Source organism: Acinonyx jubatus, chromosome E3, assembly GCF_027475565.1.
Source record: "Acinonyx jubatus isolate Ajub_Pintada_27869175 chromosome E3, VMU_Ajub_asm_v1.0, whole genome shotgun sequence".
NCBI classification, from domain to species: Eukaryota; Metazoa; Chordata; class Mammalia; order Carnivora; family Felidae; genus Acinonyx; species Acinonyx jubatus.
The window spans coordinates 20,130,440-20,155,614 of record NC_069398.1 but is presented as its reverse complement, the minus strand read 5'-3'; the positions used below and the strand labels follow the sequence as shown (position 1 = coordinate 20,155,614).

At 36.3% G+C, this 25,175-nt stretch overlaps 1 protein-coding gene across 3 annotated transcripts in view; it reads left to right on the top strand.

The window, feature by feature from the left end:
* The first annotated feature begins 277 nt into the window (after positions 1 to 277).
* Positions 278 to 25,175, top strand: part of SEPTIN14 (septin 14) — a 91,841-nt gene continuing 66,943 nt past the window's right edge. For 2 of the 3 annotated variants that reach the window (XM_053213328.1, XM_015069856.3), the window contains exons 1-4: positions 278 to 389; positions 1,027 to 1,095; positions 12,050 to 12,170; positions 12,993 to 13,188. In XM_053213328.1, coding sequence (XP_053069303.1) covers positions 1,042 to 1,095; positions 12,050 to 12,170; positions 12,993 to 13,188 — 371 coding nt within the window. In that variant the 5' untranslated portion in view covers positions 278 to 389; positions 1,027 to 1,041. The remainder of the gene's footprint in view (positions 390 to 1,026; positions 1,096 to 12,049; positions 12,171 to 12,992; positions 13,189 to 25,175) is intronic. The other variant, XM_053213329.1, reaches the window with a different exon arrangement.

Sequence of the window (25,175 nt, the reverse complement as noted above, 5' to 3'; positions counted from 1 at the left end):
ATTCACTATTAAGGAAAAAGTGAAGTCAACATATACACGAAAGTGGAATAATTCTCAGGAATTATTATTCTCAAGTGAAGAAACCATGATACAGAGCCATTATTTGATACTATTTACTTTTCTTTTTGCTATACTTGTATATAATATTTCCTTTTAAATCATGCCCCGTATTCTCATATCTTTGTGCTCTACTCAAAAGTAGGATAGCATGTCCTTCTCAGACAGTTCTGCTTAGAAATCAGCACATGCTCTTTTGTACCTCCCCTCCCTTGTTCCACAGTGTTGCAAGCACAGTGAATATTTGGTTCATAACTGTGGACAGTAGGAAGAACACCAGCTTTGGAGTCAGTTCAGACCTGTGTCTGCTGCATTGCTGAAATCTTGGGCAAGTAAGTTACTTATTTTTCTGAATATGAATTTTCTCAACTGGCATATGGCAACAAAAATATGTCTATATCTATCTATTATGATGACTAAAGGAGCTAAAGCACATAAGCACTCAGCACAATGCTAGGTGCATAATAAGTGCTTCATAAATGACACTTTTTATTAATTTAGCACAATGTTTAAGGGACTTGTTTAGATTTTATAAGCTCTTCTTTTCCAACTCTCCTTGAGCTGTATCACCCCAGCCTTCCCTGGTAAGCTTCTCTGGAAAGTTAAGTAATTTTTGCCTTTCCTGGTTCTTTTAAGCACTTTTTAAAGCAAAATTACCTATTTTACACTCAGTGCTTTAAAGAAGAATGCTCTCTGTCCTCTTGATTTCAAAAGAGAGTTTACCCTTTCTTTAAATTATTCTGCATGTTTATGGTTAAATGTATCACTGTGCATTTTAAGTTGAATATTACATATTATATAGGAGGCTGTCTAGCAAAACAGTTACAATTTAAAACAGATCAATAGTGTGGACTGAAAGTCAAAACCTGGGATAATGTCTCTATTAGACTCTCTTTTGATTTAAATTATATTGAAGGAATATAGTCTTATAAAGTAATTTTTAACAGATTTTTATTTCTTCATTTTCAGGTCTTTCAGCCTGGTATGGCAGAAAAACCATTGTGTATGCCCACACAAATACCCCATGATGAAGATACAGTTGAGTATATCTTTCAAATAGAACTTCCAATTTTGTACTTTAACAAGATTGGGTAATTTCAAAATATTGATTCAGTAAAATGATATAGACATAGGTCATAAAGATTCGTGTTTGTTATGCTTGCACAAGAATTAAATTTTACATTGATTGGAGTTAAATACCAATATTGGTTTAAATAACTGTTCCCTGTTTCTTGAGTTTGCAGACCTTTTTGGTAGTATTCTTATTTAACAGCAAAGAATAACAAACCTCCCATTAGGTGGGAAGAATAGCACTATTTTGATGCATGTGTTTGTGGAAATTTATGTGCTGATAATAAATAACTTTTAAGTGAAGTTATTTTAGGAAGTGGTTGGGTGGCTGTTTATTTCTTTGCTCAGTGGGAGATTGAAACAAGTTACATTTTAAGATAAGCCTCTGTTCTAGGGACAACTTACAATAATTCACATACAAATTTACACTAAAAAAGAGAGTAGTGTGCCTGAATGAGTGAAAAGTGAGTTTTAGAATTCCTTTTGAGCAGATGTCAAATATATATGTGAACATTGATCTATGTTAAATAGTGCTCATTTATGTCTTAGTACCTAATGGCTCTCTTGGTATTTTCTCTTCCCCCCAAACATGCATATCCAAACTACCATATTTTTTTCTCTTTTCCTTCTCACTGTTACTCCTCTGAAGAGAATGGCTTATTCAATATTTGTTTTTCTATCAGTCACATGCTTAAAATCACACTTGATCCACCTTTCATCTTCACTGCTTTTTAAACTACTGTCAAAGTCATGTCTCAGAAACGAAACCACTGACTTATGTCCATGACATAATATCTTTGGCCCCTCTTTTGCATTAAATCATGGTGAACATTCCTTTGTTTACATGATATTAAAATAATAAAATTTTAGAATTAGAAGGGATACCAAAGGCCAATTAGTCACACTTTAAGCTAAGGTAGAAATGCTCAGTACATACCCTTTAGCAAGTAACCTTCCAACTTTTTTTAACCATTTTACAATTGGCAACTTAGTTTGTTCCCTCATCATGCTCAAACAATAGGAAAGAGAAAACACTCCTCTCAACCTAGTTTTTCACCAGCAGTAACTAATCTTTGGACAAGTTTTCATATCAGCACACAGATCAACCTTATTCTTTTTAATAGCTCTGTACTTTTGCTATTATAAATGTACTTTTTTTCAATAGCCAGCCCCTCTAAGTAGTGGTAAGGTAACTTCTGGGCTTTTTTTTTTTTCTGTTTCTCTTTCTTCTTCTTCCTCCTCCTCATTTTTTCTTCTTCTTTTTCGTTTTCACAATTCTGTATCATGCTGCATTGAATATCCTCCTACATACTTTTTCATATATATGTTTCATGTATTTTGTTAGAAATGAAATTATTGGATCAGAAAGTATATGCAATTTAAAATTTGATAGTAATTAGCAAGTCACTCTATAAAGATATTATGTCAATTTATGCTACAACCATCAATATGTGAGGATGTCTATCTTGTTTTTTTTTTTAATCTCTCTCCTGTATTGGAATTCAAGGCTTAAGTAGACTCATTTAATTGTTTTTTATTGAAGTGTAATTAACATATTGTTTTATATTAGTTTCAGACATACAATATGATTAAACAATTCAATACATTACTCAGTGCTCATAATAATTAATGAACTCTTAGTCCCTTTTTATCTATTTCATTCATTCTCCCACCTTCCTGTTTTCTGATAACCACCAGTTTCTTCTTTGTATTTAAGAGTCTGGTTTTTTGTGTGTCTTTTTTTCTTTATGTTTTTTGTTTGTTAAATTCCAAATATAAGTGAAATCATATGATATATGTCTTTCTCTAAGTGACTCATGTCAGTTAGCATTATACACTTTAGGTCCATCCATGTTGTTGCAAATGGCAGGTTCTCATTCTTTTTTTACGGCCAAGTAATATTCTATTGTGTATATATGCCACATCTTTTTTTACACCAAGTTTTTATTTAAATTCCAGTTAGTTGACATACAGTGTAATATCAGTTTCAGGTGTAAAATTTAGTGATTCAACACTTACATACAACACTCAGTGCTCATCACAATAAGTATCTTCCTTAATCCCCATCACTTATTTACCACATCACCCTTCCCACCTCCCCTCTGATAACCATCAATTTGTTCTCTATAGTTAAGAGTCTGTTTTTCTATTTGCCTCTATTTCCCCCACTATGTTCATTTGTTTTGTTTCTTAAATTCCACATATGAGTGAAATCATATGGTGTTTGTGTTTCTCTGACTGACTTATTTCACCTAGCACAATACTCTTTTGCTCCATTCATGTTATTGCAAATGGAAAGATTTCATTCTTGCTATTGCTGAGTAATATTCCATTTTATATATATATATATGGCCAATTCTTCTGTATACAGTTGTAGTCAATGGGCATTAGGACTCTTTCCATAATTTGGTGATTGTTGATAATGCTGCTACAAACATCAGGGTGCATGTATCCTTTTGAATTAGTATTTTTGTATCCTTTGAGTAAAGACCCAAGAGTGCAATTGCTGGATAATTGAGTAGTTCTATTTTTAAACCTCCATACCATTTTCCAAAATGTCTGCACAAATTTGCATTTCTGTCAAGAGTGCAAGAGGGTTCCTCTTTCTCTGCATCCTTTACCAACATCTGTTGTTTCCTGAGTAGTTAATTTTAGCCATTATGACAGGTGTGAGGTGGTATCTCATTGTGGTTTTGATTTGTATTTCCCTGATGTTGAGCAATGTTGAGCATTTTTTCATGTGTCTGTTAGCCATCTGGATGTCTTCTTTGGAAAAGTGTATATTCATGTCTTCTACCCATTTCTTAACTGGATTATTTGTTTTTTATATGTTGAGTCCCAATAGTTTATTCTTGATTTTGTTTCTCTTGCCTCAGGAGACATATCTAGAAAGAAGTTGCTATAGCTAATGTCAAAGAGGTTATTGCATATGTTATTCTCTATCTCATATTTAGGTCTTTCCTATCTCACATTTAAGTCTTTAATCCATTTTGAATTTATTTTTGTATATGGTGTAAGGAAGTGGTCCAGTTCCTTTCTTTTGCATGTTGCTGAACTGTTTTCCTAACACCATTTGTTGAAGAGACTGTCTTTTTTTCCATTGGATATTCTTTCCTACTTTGTTGAATATTAATTCACCACATAGTTGTGGGTTTATTTCTGGGTTTTCTATTCTGTTCCATTTATCTATGTATATATTTTTGTGCCAGTATCATAGTATTTTGGTGACTACAGCTTTGTGATATAACTTGAAGTCTAGAATTGTGATGGCTCCAGCTTTGCTTTTCTGTTTCAAGGTTGCTTTGGTTATTTTTAGTCCTTGTTCATTCCATACAGGTTTTAGGATAGTTTTTTCCTGGTTCAATGAAAAAATGCTATTGTTATTTTGATAAGGACTGCAATAAGTGTGTAGATTGCTTTGGGTAGTATGGACATTTAAACAATATTTGTTCTTTTGATTCAGGTCATAGAATGTCTTTCTATTTCTTTGTGTCATCTTTTGTTTCCTTCATCAGTGTTTTATAACTTTCAGGGTACGGGTCTTTCACCTCTTGGGTTAGGTTTATTCCTAGATATCTTATTATTTTAGGTGCAGTTGTAAATGGGACCAATTCCTTAATTTCTATTTCTGCTGCTTCCTTATTGGTGTATAGAAATACATATTTCTGCATGTTGATTTTATATCCCGAGACTTTACTGAATTCATGTGTTCTAGACGCTTTTGGTCAAATCTTTTGGGTTTTCTATATGGAGTATTATGTCATCTGCATATAGTGAAAGTTTGCTTTCTTCCTTGCTGATTTGGATGTCTTTTATTTCTTTTTGTTGCCTGATTGCTGAGGATAAGATTGCCGTACTATATTAAGTAGTAATAGTGGGAGAGAACATGCCTGTCTTGTTCCTGACGATAGAGGAAAAGCTCTCAGTTTTTCCTCACTGAGGATTATATTAGCTGTGAGTCTTTTGTATATGGCCTTTATGATGTTGAGGTATGTTCCATCTACCCTTACTTTGCTGAGGGTTTTTATCAAGAATGGTTGCTGTATTTTGTCAAATGCTTTTTCTGCATCCATTGAGATTATATGGTTCTTACCCTTTCTTTTCTTAGTGTGATATATATGGTTGATTTGTGAATATTGAACCACGCTTGTAGCCAGGAATAAATCCCACTTGATCATGGTGAATGATTTTTTTTTAATGTACTGTTGGATTCGATTTGCTAGTATTTTATTGAGAATTTTTGCACCCATATTCATCAGTTATACTGTCCTGTAATTCTTTTTTTAGTGGAGTCTTTATCTGGTTTTGGTACCAGGCTAATACTGGCTTCAGAGAATGAGTTTGGAGTTTTCCTGCCACTTCTATTTTTTGGAATAATTTGAGAAGAATAGATATTAACTCTTCTTTAATTGTTTGGTAGAATTCATCTGTGATGTCATCTAGCCCTAGACTTTTGTTTGTTGGGAGATGTTTTATTACTGATATAATTTCTCTTATGGTTATTGGTCTGTCGAAGTTTTCCTTTTACCTGTTTCAGTTTTGGTAGCTTATATACTTCTAGGAATTTATCCATTTCTTCCAGTTTGTCCAATTTGTTGGCATATAGTTTTTCATAATATTGTCCAATAACTGTATTTCTGTGGTGTTGGCTATTATTTCTCCTCTTTCATTTGTGATTTTATTTATCTGGGTCTTTTTTATTTTGTAAGTCTGGCTAGGGGTTTATCAATTTTATTAATTTTTTCAAAGAACCAGCTCCTGGTTTCATTGATCTGTTCTATTGTGGGTTTTTTGTTGTCTTTTAGTTTCTATGTCATTTATTTCTTCTCTAATTTTTGTTATTTCCCTTCTTCTGCTGGCTGCAGGCTTCATTTGTTGTTCTTTGTTGAGCTCCATTAAGGGTAAGATTAGATTGTTTACTTGAGATTTTTCTGGCTTGTTTAGGTGGGCCTATATTACTATCTACTTCCCTATTAGGATCACTTTGCCACATCTCAAAGGTTTTAAACCGTTCTGTTTTCATTTTCATTTGTTTCCATGTATTTCCTTATTCTTTTATTTCCTGTGTCACCCATTCATGGTTTAGTTGCATGTTGTTTAACCTCCATGTGTTCAAGCTCTTTCCAGACTTTTTCTCATGGTTTACTTCAAGTTTGATAGTGTTGTGGTCAGAAAATATGCATGGTATGATCTCAATATTTTTGTCCTTTTGAGGCCTGATTTTTGACCTAGTATGTGATTTATTCAGGAGAATCTCCCATGTAGACTAAAAAGAATCTGTATTCTGCTATTTTAGATTAGCATGTTCTGAATATATCTGTGAAGTCCATCTGGTCCAGTGTGTCATTCTAAGCCATTGTTTCCTTGTTGATTTTCTGTTTGGATGTTCTCTCCATTGATATAAATGGGGTGTTAAAATCCCCTAATATTATGGTATTATTATCAATGAGTACTTTTATATTTGTTGTTAACTTTTAAAATATATTTTGGTGTTTCATGTTGGGTGCATAAATATTTATAATTTTTAGACCTTGTTGGATTGTCCCCCTTATTATGGCATAGTGCCCTTTTTGGTCTCTTACTACTGACTTTTTTTTTTGAAGTCCATTTTTCGTGTATTAGTATGACAACTCCACCTTTCTTTTCATGTCCATTGCATGTCAATATTTCTCAATCCCCTCACATTCAATCTGCAGGTGTCTTCAGGTCTAAAATGAGTCTCATAGGCAGCATATAAGAGGGTCTTGTTTTTTTAAATCCATTCTGACACCCTATGGCTTTTGATTGGAGTGTTAAGTCCATTTATATTCAAAGTAATTATTGATAGATATATTCAGTGCCACATCATTACTTGTTTTGTCATTGTTTCTGGAGATTTTTCCTGATCTTTTCTTGTCTTTGCCACCTTTGGTCTCTTCTTTCTTTGCCACTTTTGGTCTTTCCACTCAAAGAATCCCCTTTAATATTTCTTTCAGGGCTGTTTAGTGGTCAGTAATTCCTTTGGTTTTTGTCTGTCTGGGAAACTCTATTTTTCCTTCTATTCTGAATGATAGCCATGCTGGAAAATATTCTTGACTGCAGTTTTCCCCATTCAGCACTTTGAATATATCATGCCACTCCCATTTGGTTTGTCAAGTGTCTATTGAGAAATCTCCAGCTAGCCTTATGGGTTTTCCCTTGTAAGTTAAGGACTTCTTTAGTCTTGCTGCTTTAAAGATGTTTTCTTTCACTCTACTTTGCAAATGTAATTACAATATATCTTGCTGTTGGCTTGCTTTTGTTGATTTAAAAATTTTTTTAAATGTTTGTTTATTTTTGAGAGCCAGAAAGAGAGACAGAGTGTGAGTGGGGGAGGGACAAAGGGAGATGGAGACACAGAATCTGAAGCAGGTTCCAGGCTCTGAGCTGTCAGTACAGATCTCAATGCGGGGCTTGAACTCACAAACCGTGAGATCATGACCTGAGCTGAAGTTGGATGCTTAACCGACTGAGCCACCCAGAGGCTCCATTTTGTTGATTTTGATGGGAGTTCTCTGTGCCTCCTGGATCTGGATGTCTGTTTCCTTCCTCAAATTAGGGAAGTTTTCAGCTACTATTTCTTCAAATAAATGTTTTGCCCCCTCTTCTCTGTCTTCTTCTTGTGGGACTCTTGTAATACAAATGTTATTACATTTGATGCAGTCATTGAGTTCCTTAAGTCTATCTCATGTTGCATAATTCTTTCTTATTTTGTTTAGCTTTTTTAATTTCTCTTACTTTGTCTTCTATCACTAATTCATTCCTCTGCTTCTTCCACTCTGCTATTCATTGCATCAAGCCTGTTTCCAATCTCATTTATTGCACTATTCATCTCTGATTGATTCTTTTTGAACTCTTTTATATCTGTGGTAATGGTCTCACTGATCTCTTCTTTTCTTTAAAAAAAATTTTTTTAAAGTTTATTTTTGACAGAGAGAGAGACAGAGCATGAGCGGGGAAGGGGCAGAGAGAGAGGGAGACAGAATCTGAAGCAGGCTCCAGGCTGCGCTGTCAGCACAGAGCCCGACATGGGGCTTGAACCCACAGACCGCGAGATCATGTCCTGAGCTGAAGTCGGATGCTCAACCGACTGACCCACCCAGGACTCCTCTCTTCTTTTCTTTTAAAATATTCATTTTTTTTTTTTTTTGAGTTTTTTTTGAATTAGACAGAGAGAGAGAGAGAGAGAGAATCCTAAGCAGGCTCCATACTGTCAGCACAGAGCCTGATGCAGAGCTTGAACTCATGAACCATGAGATCATGACCTGAGCCAAAATCAAGAGTCAGACAATTAGTTAAGTGAGCCACCAAGGTGCTCTTCTTCTATTCTTTTTTTAAACCCAGAGAATATACTTATTATTTTTGCTTTAAATTCTCCATCAGACATGTTACTTATATCTGCCTTTCTTAGATCTCTGGTTGTGACCTTATCTTGTTGTTTCATTTAGGATGAATTCCTCTGTCATGGCATTTTGTGTAAGTCTCTGCCTTCTTCTGTGTGTTACAAGCCTGTATGTTTCCTGCTCCCTAGAGTAATAGCTTATGAAGAAGAGGTCATAAATGTCCAGGGCCTGTCACTTTAGGAAGTGTCTCTGGTGTGTGCTGCATGCACTGCTATTTGCTCTATTCTTCATACCATGCATCTGCAGGCTCTCCTTGCCTGCAGTGGGCAATGTTGGGTCCCTGGCCAGAATGTGGAGTTTTAACTAGGTATGGCCTTATCTGTTTGTTGAATGAGACCTGATACTACTGAAGCCCTGCAGATCTTCCTGGTCAGGAGACATGGTGTGGCCAGGTGTTTATGCTGGTCTTTCTTCTGGGGAAGGGGCCTGCTGTGCTGGTACCGAGGTAAGCTTGACTGATAAGGGCAGTTGTGCCAGAGTGTAGGGGTGTGGGATTTGGTGCAGGCAGGTTAGGCAGCCAGTCTTGGTACTGCCTGCTTACTGCAGGTGTGTCTATGTTTATATGAGGGTTGAAGGAGGGAACTGACATAAGCTGTCTCCTTTGTTCCTGTAGAGGTGACTCCTTGAATGCTGCTTCTCAGAGAAGCACTCCAAGAAGAGCAAATAATCTCTCCATGTTTGACCCAGGCATTTTTGAGATGTCTGTGTCCAGACTCTCTGCTTCTGGATTATTGCTTACCTTTTATCCGGGAGCAGCACAGTGCCCTCTGGGATCTCTCCCAGCCAAGCCTGCTGACTTTTAAAACCCCAGGCTAGGGGTGCCTGGGTGGTTCAGTCGGTTAAGCGGCCGACTGGCTCAGGTCATGATTTCACGGTCCATGAGTTCGAGCCCCACATTGGGCTCTGTGCTGACAGCTCAGAGCCTGGAGCCTGTTTCAGATTCTGTGTCTCCCTCTCTCTGACCCTCCCCCATTCATGCTCTGTCTCTCTCTGTCTCAAAAATAAATAAACGTTAAAAAAATTAAAAAAAAAAAAACCTCCAGGCTTTAGGGACACGGTGTGGGCAAAGGCTTGTAGTAGTCTTCTTGGGGAAGGGCCAACTTCACTGGGACTGAGACAAGTTTGACTGAGAAGGGCAGTTGCACCAGAGCACAGAGGGTGAGACTTGGTATAAGCAAGTTAGGCAGCCAGTGTCAGTGCTGTGCTATTTCCAGCAGGTGGCTCTGTGTATATGCTGAGGGGCTGCAGAGGGAAATAGCACCAGCTGGCTCCTTTGTCCCCAGAGAGTCAACTCTGTGAATGCTGGCTCTCAGAGATGCACTCCATGAGCAGCAAATAATCTCCCCCACTGTGTGCCCCAGGCATTCTTCAGATTACTGATCCCATGCCTTCTGCCTCCCCATTCCCCTCACCGTCTCCTCCCCCCAAACCCCCAGTTGTTTGCCTGCCTTATCTCTAGGAATAAATCAGTGTCTTCAGGACTCAATCCCAGCAAAGCCTGTGGACCTTTAAAACTCATCTTTAAACGCTGCTGGTTGCAAGAACTCACAAAAAATCAACCCCTCTTGTTTTTCCAGCCAATGGCTTTAGGGGAAATGTTCTCCTTGTGTGTTCTTTCCCTTGTGTGCTCACTCTCTCTTGCTTTTTCCTGTGAACACAGCTGCTTCCCCTCTGCAGCACTTCTCTGCAGCATTTCTCCATTAAACCGTGTCTCCACACTTCCTACATTCTTTGATGTGGCTTCTTTCTCTCCCTTTAGTTATGGAGCTTGTTCTGCCAGTCTTCAGGTTGATTTCTGGATTATTTAGAACGATTTGATAGCTATCTAATTGTGTTCAAGGGATGAGACAAGCCTAGGGTCCTCCTACTTTGCTGCCATCTTCTCCATTATTTTGTCTTCTGTGTCACTAATTCATTCCTCTGCTTCTTCCACCCTACTGTTCATTGCATCAGGCCTGTTTCTAACATCGTTCATTGTATTCTTTATCTCTGACTGATTCGTTTTAAGTCTTTTATATCTGTGGTAAGGGTGTCTGATGTCTTCCATTCTTTTCTCAAGCCCTGATAGTATTCTTATGATGGTTGCTTTAAATTTTCCATCAGACATGTTACTTGTATCTGTTTCACTGGCCATGGCCTTATTTTGTTCTTTCATTTGTGATCAATCACTCCATCTTTGCATTTTATGTCTCTGCCTTCTCTCTGTTAGAAAAGCCAGCTATGTCTCTATTCTGAAATAATGGCCTTATGAAGAAGAGATCATGTAACATCCCCAGCCTGTCATTTCAGTAAGTGTCTGGATGTGTGCTGCATGCACTCTGCTATTGTGTTTTGGCTGCTCTATCCTTCAGGCCAGTCATCTGCAGAGGTTCTCCTTGCCTGTTGTGGGCATTGTTTGGTCCCTGGCCTAAATGTTGTGAGTTTTAATTAGATGTGTTCTGGTCTGCTTATGAATGAGACCTGACACTACCTCCACCAGAACTAAGTGCCCATAAAATTCTCTGGTCAGGAGACATGATGTGGACAGGGGTTTGTGCTTGCCTTCTAAGGGAGGGGTCCACCCCATTGTGCTTGAGGCGAGCTTGAATGAGAAGGGCAGTCCCATCAGAGTGCAGGGAGTGGGCTTTGTGCAAGCAAGTTAGTGTGGGCACTGCACTGCTTCCACAGGTGGCTCTTTGTTTATGCTGAGGGGCAGGGGACTGAAATGGTGCCAGGTAGCTCTTATGTTCCCACAGAGGCATCTGTGAATGATGTCTCTTTGGTATGTGCTCAGAGAAGAGCAAATACTTTCCCCACTGTGTGCCCAGGCATTCTTTGGAGTTCTGTTTCCATGGGATCTGCCCCTGGGTTGTTTGCCTGCCTTATATCCAGGAGCAGAAAAATGTCCTTGGGGCTCTCTCCCAGACAAGCCAGCTCACCTTTAAAACTCCAGGCTTTAAGCACCATTGGTTGCAAGAACTCATGAAATTCAGCCCCTCTAGTTTTCCAAACCAATGACTTATGTAAAATATTCTCCTTGGGTGTTCCCCTCTGTGCTCCTCTCTTTCTCACCCTTCTCTCTGATGCTGGCTCCCTCCTTTCTGAAGCACCCATAATCTTTTTCTCCCCTATACCACTTCTCTGCACTTCATACTTTCTTTGATGTGGCCTCTTCTCTCCCTTCGTTGTGGAGTTTGATCTGTCTGTCTTCAGATTGATTTCTGGAGTATTTAGGATGATTTTATAGTTATCTATTTGTGTTCAAGAGACAAGATGAGGCTAGGGTCCTCCTACTTTGCTGCCATCTTCCTCTCCCTCCTCCAGATTTACTATTTTTAAAATTGAAAGCAAAAACTATGTGTCTGGACAAGACTTACTTGTTCACAAATTTACTTAATTCAAATCTTGTCTGAGTTATGATAATCAAATGATAATTCTAATTTCTTAAACCTATTATTAAAATTATTTTTTCAAATGATATTACTAATTTTAATTAATTGTTTTATTTTTGTGTTTTTAAGCAAAGAGGAGATAGTGTCCGTTGCTTAACAATGCTTGGTCATTTTGGTTTTGAATGTTTGCCTCATCAGTTGGTAAACCAATCTATTCAACAAGGATTTTCTTTTAATATTCTCTGTGTGGGTAAGTGCCTGATTCCTCATCTGTATTAGTACTTAATTTTCTCAAATGCTTACTCCAACTTATCTAAAGTAGTGTAACACTGGTGCTGCTAATTCAAGACCATGTCCTTCTATCTGTATTTGTTCCCATCATGTTAGTCACATTACTTAGACTTTTTATACAAATAAATTTTTATTTGTTTTTGAGAGAGACAGAGTGAGGGGGGGGGCAGAGAGAAATGGAGAGAGAGAATCTCAAGCAGGCTCCACACTGTCAGTACAGAGGCCAATGTGGGGCTAGAATCCATGAATCATGAGCTCATGACCTGAGCTGAAACCAAAAGTTGGACGCTTAAGTGACTGAGCCACCCAGGTGCCCCTAGACTTTTATTTCCTTTGGATGTTTCAGTGCTCTTCAAAATCTGATATGTTTTCGTGTATATTTTTTCTATATATTAATGACTGAGAGAGTCAAGAGAAACATGTATACCTCATTTTTATTCACAAGATTTTTAAAATGCATTTTATTTATTTATTTATTTTTGAAAGAGAGAGAGAGAGTGCACACACATAAGCAGGGGAAGGGGCAGAGAGAGAAGGAGACAGAATCTGAAGCAAGCTACAGGTTCTGAGCTGTCAGCATAGATCCCAGTGTGGGGTTTGAACCCATGAACTGTGAGATCATGACCTGAACTGGAGTTGGACACTCAACCAACTGAGCCATTCAGGAGCCCCTAAACATGTATACTTTAAAGGACATTATAGTCATTGATGTATTTGGGTTAAGCGTTACTTCTTCTTAGCCATTTTATGTCCCTAGATAATGTATCTATGTTTATTACAGGGGAAACTGGAATTGGAAAATCAACACTCATCGACACATTATTCAATACTAATTTGAAAGACAAGAAATCCTCACATTTTTACTCAAATGTTGGACTTAAAATTCAGACATATGAACTTCAGGAAAGTAATGTTCAATTGAAATTAACTGTTGTGAAAACAGTGGGATACGGTGATCAAATAAACAAAGAAGCCAGGTTAGTGTTTTCTTATTTTAATTACAAAAGATTTTATTCTTTCAAGGAATTTACCTTCTTTACTGACATTTCCTCTGGCTATATCACTCCCATCTGCCTCCACCTTTATATAGCCTTCTCTGCTCTCCTTATGTCTCTTTTAAGGACATTTGTTGTTTGAACTAAGATGTATCCAGAAAATCCAGGATGATCTTGTTTATACAAGCACTCTTTTTTTCCCCAATAAGATTAAATTTACTGGTTTTATAGATTAGGATGCAGACATATCCATCTGATTCTCACCATTGAATCCTTTATATAAGGGTATATCCTTATATATCTATATCAATATTGATATAGATATCCTATATATAAAGTTGATTCCTATAAATTTTTCAAATAGATTTTTCCCATTTATTTACTTGTTGGCTATTCTCATTTTTAAAATCACTTACCCAAGTTATAAGTAAATTTATTTCTGTAAAAATTTAAACAATCCAGATGAAATGAAAACCCACTTAGCCAAATGTAAGTACTTAGAGCCTTTTCTTTTTCCAAAAATAGCCACTATTGTAAGTTTAGTAAGTGTACTCTCAGACCTTATGTTGAATTTTTATAATAATTAATATACATTTGAAATAATACAGAACAAGTGTCCTTAAACTATATTATGTATAATATAAAAATGCATAAAACATTTATGAACAGGTTAATAGATAATTCTGAAACAAACATCCTATGTAATCACTTTTCTATTCAAATTGTGGTCTGATTCCCATGGGCCTTAGACATTTCCCTTTCTTATAAAAATTTTTTTAATGTTTATTTTTGACAGAGAGAGATAGAGAGAGAGACAGCATGAGCGGGGGAGGAGCAGAGAGAGAGGGACACACAGAATCTGAAGCAGGCTCCAGGCTCTGAGCTGTCAGCACAGAGCCCAATGCAGGGCTCGAACTCACAGACCATGAGATCATGGCCTGAGCTGAAGTCAGACACTCAACCGACTGAGCCATCCAGGTGCCCCAAGACATTTCCTTTTCTTGATCACAACCCCTCACCAAACTCATAGAAGAAGCGTGTAAAATGTTTGCCAATGGTTGGGGAGAAGGTGGAATTAAGAGTTCTTGTTCAATGGATAACGTTTTAATCATGCAAGATGAGATCTACTGTACAACAGAAGATTTAACAGTATATGTAACAGTACTTTATATTACATTCAAAAACTTGTTATGAGAGTAGATATCCATTAAGCGATCTTACTGCAATAAAAAAAAAAAGTTATAGGAATGCCACAGGAGTTTTACTTAGAGGGAAATTAAAAAAAATTTCTTAATGTTTATTTTTGAGAGTGAGTGAGTGAGTGGGGGAAGGACAGAGAAAGAGGAAGACACAGAAACTGAAGCAGGCTCCAGGCTCTGAGCTGTCAGCACAGAGCCCGATGTGGGGCTTGAACCCACGAACCATGAGATCGTGACCTGAGCCAAAGTTGGATGCTCAACCGACTAAGCCACCGAGGGAAATTGATAGCATAAGATACTTATGTTAGAAAAAACGACAATCTCAAGTATTATAAATGTCAATGTTAAGAAACTAGCCAAATAAGAACAAATTTACCCTAAAGCAATAAAAAGAAAGGAAAAATCATACTACAGCAGAAATTGATGAAAACAGAAAAAATGTCAGAAAATCAATAAGTTGAAAACCTTTAACTAGACTGAGCAAGAAAAATCAATGAGAAGCCAAATACCACCAACATCAGGAATAAGAAAGAAGACATTATTACAGATTTTACAAATATTAAAAAGATAAGAATACAACAAACAATTCAATGCCCATAAAGTCAACAATTTAGAGGTTAGCCATGGGCTTTTCATATATAGCTTTTATTGTGTTGACATAAATTCTTTTATACATAGTTTCAAGAGTTTTGCTATTTTTTTAAATGATGAAAAGGTGTTAAATTACATCAAGTATCTGTTCTGCAACTATTGAAATAGTTATGTAATTTTTCTTTTTCAATCAATGTGGTGTTTATAAATCAACTTACTTATATTGAATAATCCTTGCATTCTGAGGATAAATCCCACCTACTCATTGTGTATGATCCTTTTAATTTGCTGTTGAATTCACGTTGCTAAGTATTTTGTTGAAGATTTTGCATCTGTGTTTATTAGGGATATTTATCTGTAATTTTTTTTTATATCAGGATAATTCTGGCCTTCAAAAGAGTTGGAAATTTTCCCTTTTCTTTAATCCTTTTGGAAGATTTTAAGTATTGGTGTCAATTCTTCTTTAAGTGTTTATTAGAATTCAATACTGAAGCCTGAGTTTTCTGTGTTGGTAAATTTTTGATTACTTATTTAACCTCCTTATTTGTACAAGAATACCTGATTTTACTAGACTTACTTTATTGTGCTTGTCAGATATTTTTCTTTTTATGTATTTTTTTTACAAATTGAAAGTTTATTGCAGCTCTGTGTAAAATAAGTCTATCAGCCTGGCTTTTCCAAGAGCATTTGATGACTTTGTGTCTCTGTGTCACATTTGGTAACTTTGCAATATTTAAAAATTTATCATGATTATATATTGTTATGATCAGAGATCTCTGATGTTACTTTGTAATTGTTTTGGGGCACTATGAGCTGTGTCCACAAAAGACAGGAAATTTAATTTGTAGATGTTGGGTTTTTAAGTTTTTATTTTAATTCTAGTTAGTTAACGTACAGTATTATATTAGTTTGAGGTGTACAATATTATGATTCCACACTTCCAAACAATACCCAGTTTTTTTCCCTTTGTTTTGTTTATTAAATTCCACATATGAGTGAAATCATATGGTATTTGTCTTTCTCTGTCTTATTTCACTTAGCATTATACTCCCTAGCTCCCTCTATCTTATCAAAAATGGCAAGATTTCATTATTTTTATGCTGAATAATATTCCATATATAATATTCCATATATAATACATAATATTCCATATATAATATATAATAAATATATAATATATTCCATACATTATATGGAATTACATATATATTTTTTATTCAGCATAAAAATATATGAATGCATATATGAATAATATATATATAATATATATGCCTCTTCTTTATCCATCAATCTATGGACACTTGGGCTACTTCCATATCTTGGCTATTGTAAACAATGCTGCTATAATTATAGGGGTACATATAGCTCCTTGAATTAGTGTTTTTGTATTCTTTGCTTAAATACCCAGTAGTGCAAATGCTGGATCTTAGGCTAGTTCTATTTTTAACTTTTTGACAAACAAAACTTCATATTGTTTTCCAGAGTGGCTGCCTCAGTTTTCATTTGCACCAACAGTGCATGAGTGTTCTTTTACTCTACATCTTTGCTAACACCTGTTGTTTCTTGTGTTGTTAATTTTAGCCTTTCTGACAGGTGTGAGGTGATACCGCATTGTAGGTTTGATTTGCATTTCCCTGATGGTAAGTGATGATGAACATCTTTTCATGTGTCTGTTGACCATCTGGATGTCTTCTTTGAAGAAATGTCTATGTCTTCTTCCCATTTTAAATTTTTAAAAAATGTTTATTTAGTTTTGAAAGAGAGAGAGAGACAGAGTGTGAGCAGTTGAGGGCCAGAGAGAGAGAGGGAGACACAGAATCCAAAGTAGACTCCAGGCTCTGACCTGTCAGAACAGAGCCTGATGCAAGGCTCGAACCTACGAACTGTGAGATCATGACCTGAGCTGAAGTCAGACGCTTAACCTACTGAGCCACCCAGGTGCCCCACCCCTTCTACCCACTTTAAAATTAGATTATTTGTTTTTTGGATGTTGCATTTTATAAGTTCTTTATACACTTTTGATACTAACCCTTTATCACATATGTAATTTGCAACTATCTTCTCCCATTCCACAGGTTGCCTTTTAGTTTTGTTGCCTGTTTCCTTTGGTGGGCAGAAGCTTTTTATTCTCATGTAGTTGCAATGGTTTATTTTTTATTTTGTTTCCCTTGCCTCAGGGGACTTACTGAAAAAAAGGTTGCTACAGCTGATGTCAAAGAGGTTACTTCCTGTGTTCACTTCTATGATTTTTATTGTTTTAGGACTCAAATTTAGGTCTTTAATCGATTTTAAATTTGTTTTTATGTATGGTGTAAGAAATGGTCCAGTTTCTTTCTCTTTCGTGTAGCTGAGCCGTTTTCCCAATACCATTTGTTGAAAGGACTGTCCTTTTCCCATCAGATATTCTTTCCTGCTTTGTCAAAGATTAATTGACTATATAGATGTGGGTTTATTACTGGGTTTTCTATTCTGTTCTATTGATCTACATATCAATATTTGTACCAGTACCATATTGTTTTGATTACTACAGCTTTGTAATATAACTTGAAATGTGGAGTTGTGATGCCTCCAGCTTTTCTTTCTCTTTTTATGTTTATTTATTTATTTTGAGAGAGAGAGTGAGTGAGTGAGAGAGAGAGCATGTATACAGAAGTGGGTGAGGGGCAGAGAGAGAGGGAGAGAGAGACTCCCAAGTAGGCTCTGTGCTGTCAGCTCACAGCCTGATGCAGGGCTCAATCCCATGACCATGAGATCATGACCTGATCTGAACTCAAGAGTCAGATGCTTCACTGACTGAGCCACCCAAGTGCCCCTGTTTTTCTTTTTCAATATTGCTTTGGGAATTTGGGGTCTTTTATGGTTCCATATAAAATTTAGAATTGTTTGTTTTAGTTCTGTGAAAAATGCTGTTGGTATTTTTTTTAGGGATTTAGTTAAATGTGTAACTTGCTTTGGGTAGTATAGACATTTAGCAATATTTGTTCTTTTGATCCATGAGCATGGTATATCTTTCCATTTCTTTGTGTCATCTTCAATTTCTTTCATCAGTGTTTAAATAGTTTTCAGAATACAGGTCTTTCACCTCTTTGTTTAGGTCTCTTACTAGCTATCTTATTGTGTTTGGTGCAATTGTACATGGGATTAAGTCCTTAGTTTCTCTTTCTGTTCTGTAATGATAGCTTCATTAGGGCTATCTAGAAATGCAACAGATTTATGTATTGACTTCGTATTCTGCAACTTTACTAAATTCATTTATCAATTTGTGCAGTTTTTTAATGGCGTCTTATGAGTTTTCTATATACCGTCATGTTATCTTCAAATACTGAAAGTTTTACTTCTTCCTAATTTGTATGCCTTTTATTTCTTTTTGTTGTCTAATTGCTATGGTTAAGACTTCTAGTACTATGTTGAAAAAAGTTTGGGGATGGACATCTTTGTATTCTTCCTGTCCTTAGAGGATAACCTCTCCATTTTTAAATATCGCCTTTGATATTCACTGTGGGTTTTCCATATAAGGCCTTTACTATGTTGAGGTAAGCTTCCTCCAAACCTGCTTTGTTGAGGGTTTTTATCATGAATGGATGTTGTACTTTGTCAGATGGTTTTTCTTTGTCTATTGAAATGATCATACGGTTCTTATCCTTTGTCCTATTTATGTGATGTATCACATTCATTGATTTGTGAATATTGGATCACCCTTGCAACCCAGGTATAAATCCCACTTGATCATGGTGAATGATTTTTTAATGTATTGTTGAATTCTTTCTGCTAGTATTTTGTTGAGAATTTTTGTAGCCTTATTCATCAGGGATATTTCCCTGTAGTTCTCTCTTTTTTTTAAAAAAAAAAAAAAGGAAAACAACTTTTTTATTGAAGCATAGTTGAAACACAATGTTACATTAGTGTCAGGTGCACAACATAGTGATTTGACAAGCTTATACATTATGCTAGAGAAAAATAACTTTTGGGGTAAAAGAGAATCCCCATAAGACTAATAGATTTTTCAGCACAAAATTTGCAGGTCAGAGGAAAGTGGAATGACATATTCAAAATACTGAAAAAAACTCCTAACCAAGAATATATTCAGAATTGAGGGAGAGAGAAACAGTTTTCCAGGCAAGAAAAGCTGGAGTTTATCAGCACTAAACCAGCCTTACAGGAAGTATTAATGGGATTTTTTTTAAGTTGAAAAGAAAGGGTGTTAACTAACAACAAGAAAACATGTGAAAGAATAAATCTCACTAGAAAGGTGAATATATAGTAAATGTAGTAGATTATTCACTTTTTAACATTTATTTTATTGTTTAAATTAATTAATTAATTTTTAAATTTACATCCAAGTTAGTTAGCATATAGTAAAATAATAATTTCAGAAGTAGATTCCTTAATGCTCCTTACCCATTTAGCCCATCCCCCCCTCACACAACCCCTCCAGAAACCCCCTATTTTGGCCCCTCCCTGTTTTTATATTATTTTTGCTTCCCTTCCCTTATGTTCATCTGTTTTGTGTCTCAAATTCCTTATATGAGGGAAGTCATATGATATTTGTCTTTCTCTGACTAATTTCACTTAGCATAATATCCTCTAATTCCATCCATGTAGTTGCAAATGGCAAGGTTTCATTCTTCTTGATTGCCAAGTAATACTCCATTGTCTGTGTGTGTGTGTGTGTGTGTGTGTGTGTGTGTGTGTGTGTGTGTATATGTGTGTGTGTATCTATCTATCTATCTTCTTTATCCATTCATCCGTCCATGGACATTCGGGCTCTTTCCATACTTTGGCTATTGTCGATGGTGCTGCTATAAACATTGGGGTGCATGTGCCCCTTCGAAACATCACATCTGTATCCGTTGGATAAATACCTAGTAGTGCAATTGCTTGGTCATAGGGTAGTTCTATTTTTAACTATTTGAGGAACCTCCATACTGTTTTCCTGAGTGGCTGCACCAGCTTGCATTCTCACCAGCAATGCAAAAGAGATCCTCTTTCTCTGCATCCTCACCAACATCTGTTTTTGCCTGAGTTGTTAATGTTAGCCATTCTGACAGGTATGAGGTGGTATCTCATTGTGGTTTTGATTTGTATTTCTCTGATAATGAGTGATGTTGAGCATCTTTTCATGTGTTAGCTGGCCATCTGGATGTCTTCTTTGGAGAAGTGTCTATTTATGTCTTTTATCCATTTCTTCTCTGGATTATTTGAATTTTTTGAGTGCTGAGTTTGTAAGTTCTTTATAGATTTTGGATACTAACCCTTTACCTGATATGTCATTTGATAATATCTTCTCCCGTTGTGTTGGTTGCGTTTTAGGTTTGCTGATGGTTTCCTTTGCTGTGCAAAAGCTTTTTATTTTGATGAGGTCCCAGTAGTTCAGTTTTCCTTTTCTTTCCCTAGCCTCTGGAGACATGCTGAGTAAGAAGTTGCTGTGACCAAGGTTAAAGAGGTTTTTGCCTGCTTTTCCCTCTGTATGTTGCTGTCCAGTTTACCCAGCACCACTTGCTGAAGAGACTGTCTTTATCCCAATGGACATTCTATCCTGCTTTGTCAAAGATTAGTTGGCCATACATTTGTGGGTCCATTTCTGGGTTCTCTATTCTGTTCCATTGATCTGAGTGTCTGTTCTTGTATCAGTACCATACTGTCTTGACGATTACAGCTTTGTAATACATCTTCAAGTCCTGGAGTGTGATGCCTCCAGCTTCGGTTTTATTTTTCAAGATTGCTTTGGCTATCCAGGGTCTTTTCTGGTTCCATACAAATTTTAGGATTGTTTGCTCTAACTCTGTGAAGAATGCTGGTGTTATTTTGATAGATATTGCATTGACTATGTAGATTGCTTTGGGTAGTATCAACATTTTAACAACGTTTATTCTCCCTATCCAGGAGCATGGAATCTTTTTCCATTTTTTTGTGTCTTCTTCAATTTCTTTCATAAGCTTTCTATAGTTTTCAGTACATAGATTTTTCATCTCTTTGGTTAGGTTTATTCCTAGGTATTTTATGGTTTTGGTGCAATGTTAATGGGATAGATTCCTTGATTTCTCTTTCTGTTGCTTCATTGTTGGTGTATAGGAATGCAGCCGATTTCTGTGCATTGATTTTATATCCTGCAATTTTGCTGAATTCATGGATCAGTTCAAGCATTTTTTGGTGGAATCTTTTGGGTTTTCCATATAGAGTAGTATGTCATCTGTTAAGAGTGAAAATTTGGCTTCCTCCTGGCTGATCTGGATGCCTTTAATTCCTTTGTGTTGTCTGATTGCTGAGACTAAGACTTCCAATATTATGTTGAATAACAGTGGTAAGAGTGGACATCCCTGTCTTGTTCCTGACCTTAGGGGAAAGCTGTCAGTTTTTCCCCATTAGGATGACATTAGCCGTGGATCTTTCATATATGGCTTTTATGATCTTGAGGTATGATACTTCTATCCCTATTTTCTTGAGGGTTTTTTATCAAGAAAGAACGCTATATTTTGTCAAATGCTTTATCTGGATATATTGAAAGGATCATGTGCTTCTTGTCCTTTTTTTAAAATTGATGTGATGTATCATATTTATTGTTTTGTGGATATTGAACCAGCCCTGCATCCCATGTATAAACCCCACTTGGTCGTGGTGAATAATTCTTTTAATGTATTGTTGGATCCGGTTGGCTAGTATCTTGTTGAGGATTTTTGCATCCATGTTCATCAGGGAAATTGGTCTGTAGTTGTCCCTTTAATGGGGGCTCTGTCTGGTTTTGGAATGAATGTAATTCTGGCTTCATAGAATGAGTTTGGAAGATTTCCTTTCATTTCTATTTTTTGGAACAGCTTCAAAAGAATAGGTGTTAATTCTTTAAATGTTTTGTAGAATTCCCCTGGAAAGCCATTCTGTCCTGGACTCTTCTTTGTTGGGAGATTTTTGAATATTATTTTGATTTCTTTGCTGGTTATGGGTCTGTTCAAATTTTCTATTTCTTCCTGTTTTAGTTTTGGTAGGAATTTGTCCATTTCTTCCAGATTGCCCACTTTATTGGTGTATAATTGCTGATAATATTATCTTATTATTGTTTGTATTTCTGCAGAGTTGGTTGTGATCTCTTTCATTCTTGATTTTAGTTATTTGGGTCTTTTCCTTCTCATTTTTTTGGGGTCGAACTGGCTCGGGGGTTATCAGTTGTGTTAATTCTTTCAAAGAACCAGCTCCTGGTTTTATTTATCTGTTCTATTGTTGTTTTTTTTAGTTTGTTTCTTTGTTTGGTTTTGATAGCATTGATTTATGTTCTAATCTTTTTTTTCTTGTCTTCTGCTGATTTTAGGTTTTATTTGGTGTTCTTTTTCCAGCTCTTCTGGTGTAAGTTTAGGTTATGTATCTGAGACCTTTCTTCCTTCTTTAGGAAGGCCTGGATTACTATATACTTCCCTCTTATGACAGCCTTTACTACATTCCAGAGGTTTGAGGCTGTGGTGTTATCATTTTCATTGGCTTCCATGTACTTTTTAATTCCCTCTTTGACTTCTTGGTTAGCCCATTCATTCTTTAGTAGGATGTTCTTTAGTCTCCAAGTATTTGTTATCTTTCCAAATTTTTTCCTGTGGGTGATTTCAAGTTTCATAGCATTGTGGTCTGAAAATATGCACGGTATGATCTTGATCTCTTTGTACTTGTTGAGGGCTGCTTTGTCTCCCAGTATGTGACCTATTCTGGAGAATGTTCCATGTGCACTGGAGAATAATTTGTATTTCACTGCTGTAGGATGAAATGTTCTGTATATATCTGTTAAGTCCATCTGGTTCAGTGTGTCATTCAAAGCCAAACAACGTCATTCATTGTTTTCTTGTTGATTTTCTGTTTAGATGATCTGTCCATTGCTATAAGTGTGGTGTGAAGTCCCCTACAATTATGGTATTATTATCAATGAGTTTCTTTATGTTTGTGAATAATTGATTTATATATTTGGATGCTTTCACATTTGGAGCATAAATGTTTACAATTGATAGGTCTTCTTGGTGGATAGACCCATTAATTATGATATAATGCCTTTCTTCATCTCATGTTACAGTCTTTTTTTTTAAACGTTTATTTATTTTTGAGACAGAGAGAGACAGAGCATGAACGGGGGAGGGGAAGAGAGAGAGGGAGACACAGAATCTGAAACAGGCTCCAGGCTCTGAGCCATCAGCCCAGAGCCCGACGCGGGGCTCAAACTCATGGACCGCGAGATCGTGACCTGAGCTGAAGGCAGACGCTTAACCGACTGAGCCACCCAGGTGCCCCTCATGTTACAGTCTTTATTTTAAAATCTAGATTGCCTGATATAAGTATGGCCACTCCAGATTTCTTTTGTTGACCATTAGCATGATAGATGGTTCTCCATCCCCTTATTTTCAATCTGAAGCTGTTTTTAGGTCTAATGTGGGTATCTTGTAAACAGCATATAGATGGATATTGTTTTCTTATCCATTCTGTTACCCTATGTCTTTTGATTGGAGCATTGAGTCCATTGACGTTTAGAGTGAGTACTGAAAGATATGAATTTATACCATTATGTTGCCTGTAGAGTTGATGTTCCTGGTGGTATTCTCTGGTCCTTTCTAGTATTTGCTGCTTTTGGTAATTTTTTTTCATTTTTTTCTCCCCTCAGAGAGTCCCCCTTAAAATTTCTGACCAGGCTGGTTTAATGGTCACAAACTCCTTTAATTTTTGTTTGTCTGGGAAAATTTTTATCTCTCCTATTTTGAATGACAGCCTTGCTGGATAAAGAATTCTTGGCTGCATGTTTTTCTGATTCAGCACATTGAATATATCCTGCCACTCCTTTCTGGCCTGCCAAGTTTCTGTGGATAGGTCTGCTGCAAACCTGATCTGTCTTCCCTTGTAGGTTAAGGACTTTTTTTCCCTTGCTGCTTTCATGATTCTTTCCTTGCCTGAGTATTTTGTGAATTTGACTATGACATGCCTTGTTGATGGTCAGTTTTTGTTGAATCTAATGGGAGTTCTCTGTGGTTCCTGGATTTTCATGTGTATGTCTTTCCCCAAGTTAAAAAGTTTTCTGCTATGATTTGCTCATGTAAACCTTCTACCCCTATTTCTCTCTCTTCATCTTCTGGAGCCCTTATGAGTCTGATGTTATTCATTTTTAATGAGTCACTGAGTTCTCTAATTCTTATTTCGTTCTCATTTGCATTAGTCTCCCTCTTTTTTTCTGTTTCAGTATTCTCCATAAGTTTGTCCTCTGTATTGCTGATTCGCTCCTTTGTTTCATCCATCCTTGCCACTGTGGTGTCCATTCGAGATTACAGCTCAGTTATAGCAGTATAATTTTATTTTCATCCTGACTAGATTTTACTTCTTTTTTTTCCACAGAAAGGGATTCTAGTCTGTTTTCAACCCCAGATAGTATTCTTATTATCGTGATTCTAAACTTTGTTTCAGACATCGTGCTTGTATGTGTGTTGATGAAGTCCCTGGCTGTCATGTATTCCTGTTCTTTCTTTTGGGGTAAATTTCTTCCTTTCATCATTTTGAAGGAAAAAGAAATTAATAAATTAAAAAAATTAAAATTAAAATTAAGAAATTAAAAACAACACAAAGAAATCAAATAAAGGATGATAGATCCTAGGTATGTTTTGGTCTTGTTGAAAAATACTTGATAGATCAGAGAAAAAAGGGGGGAAAAAAAGAAAAGAAAAAAGAGGACAAAAAAAGGAAATAGGTTGAAATTTTGAAAAATGGATACAATAAAATAAATAAAATGAAATGATGGAAGTAAATAGAATTTTAAAAATTTACAAAAAGGTAAAAAATATAGTAGGAACAAATTAAAAATCTTTTTTAAAATATGGAAAATAAAAATAGTGTCTTTCTATATACAAGAATAAGAAAGAAAAGAAAAAGAAAAAGAAATTGAATAGATGGACCAATGAACAGAATCAAGTACAATTGTAATTACATCCGGTTTCCCCTAGAGGTCAAACTATGAAGCACTTTATAGTCTGTAAACTAAGCAGGTGGAGAGACTTCTGTTCCTCAAGAGGACAGTTGGCCCAGTTGTGCAGGGCTTAATGTAATGGCTCCATTCTCCACTAGATGGTGTTGCTTAGCTTACTGAGGTGGATTGTTGTGGCACGTGTGGGTGTGTATGTGAATATGCCAGAGGGTGAAAATGGAGTCACCCAGCTACCCAGTGTCTCTTAT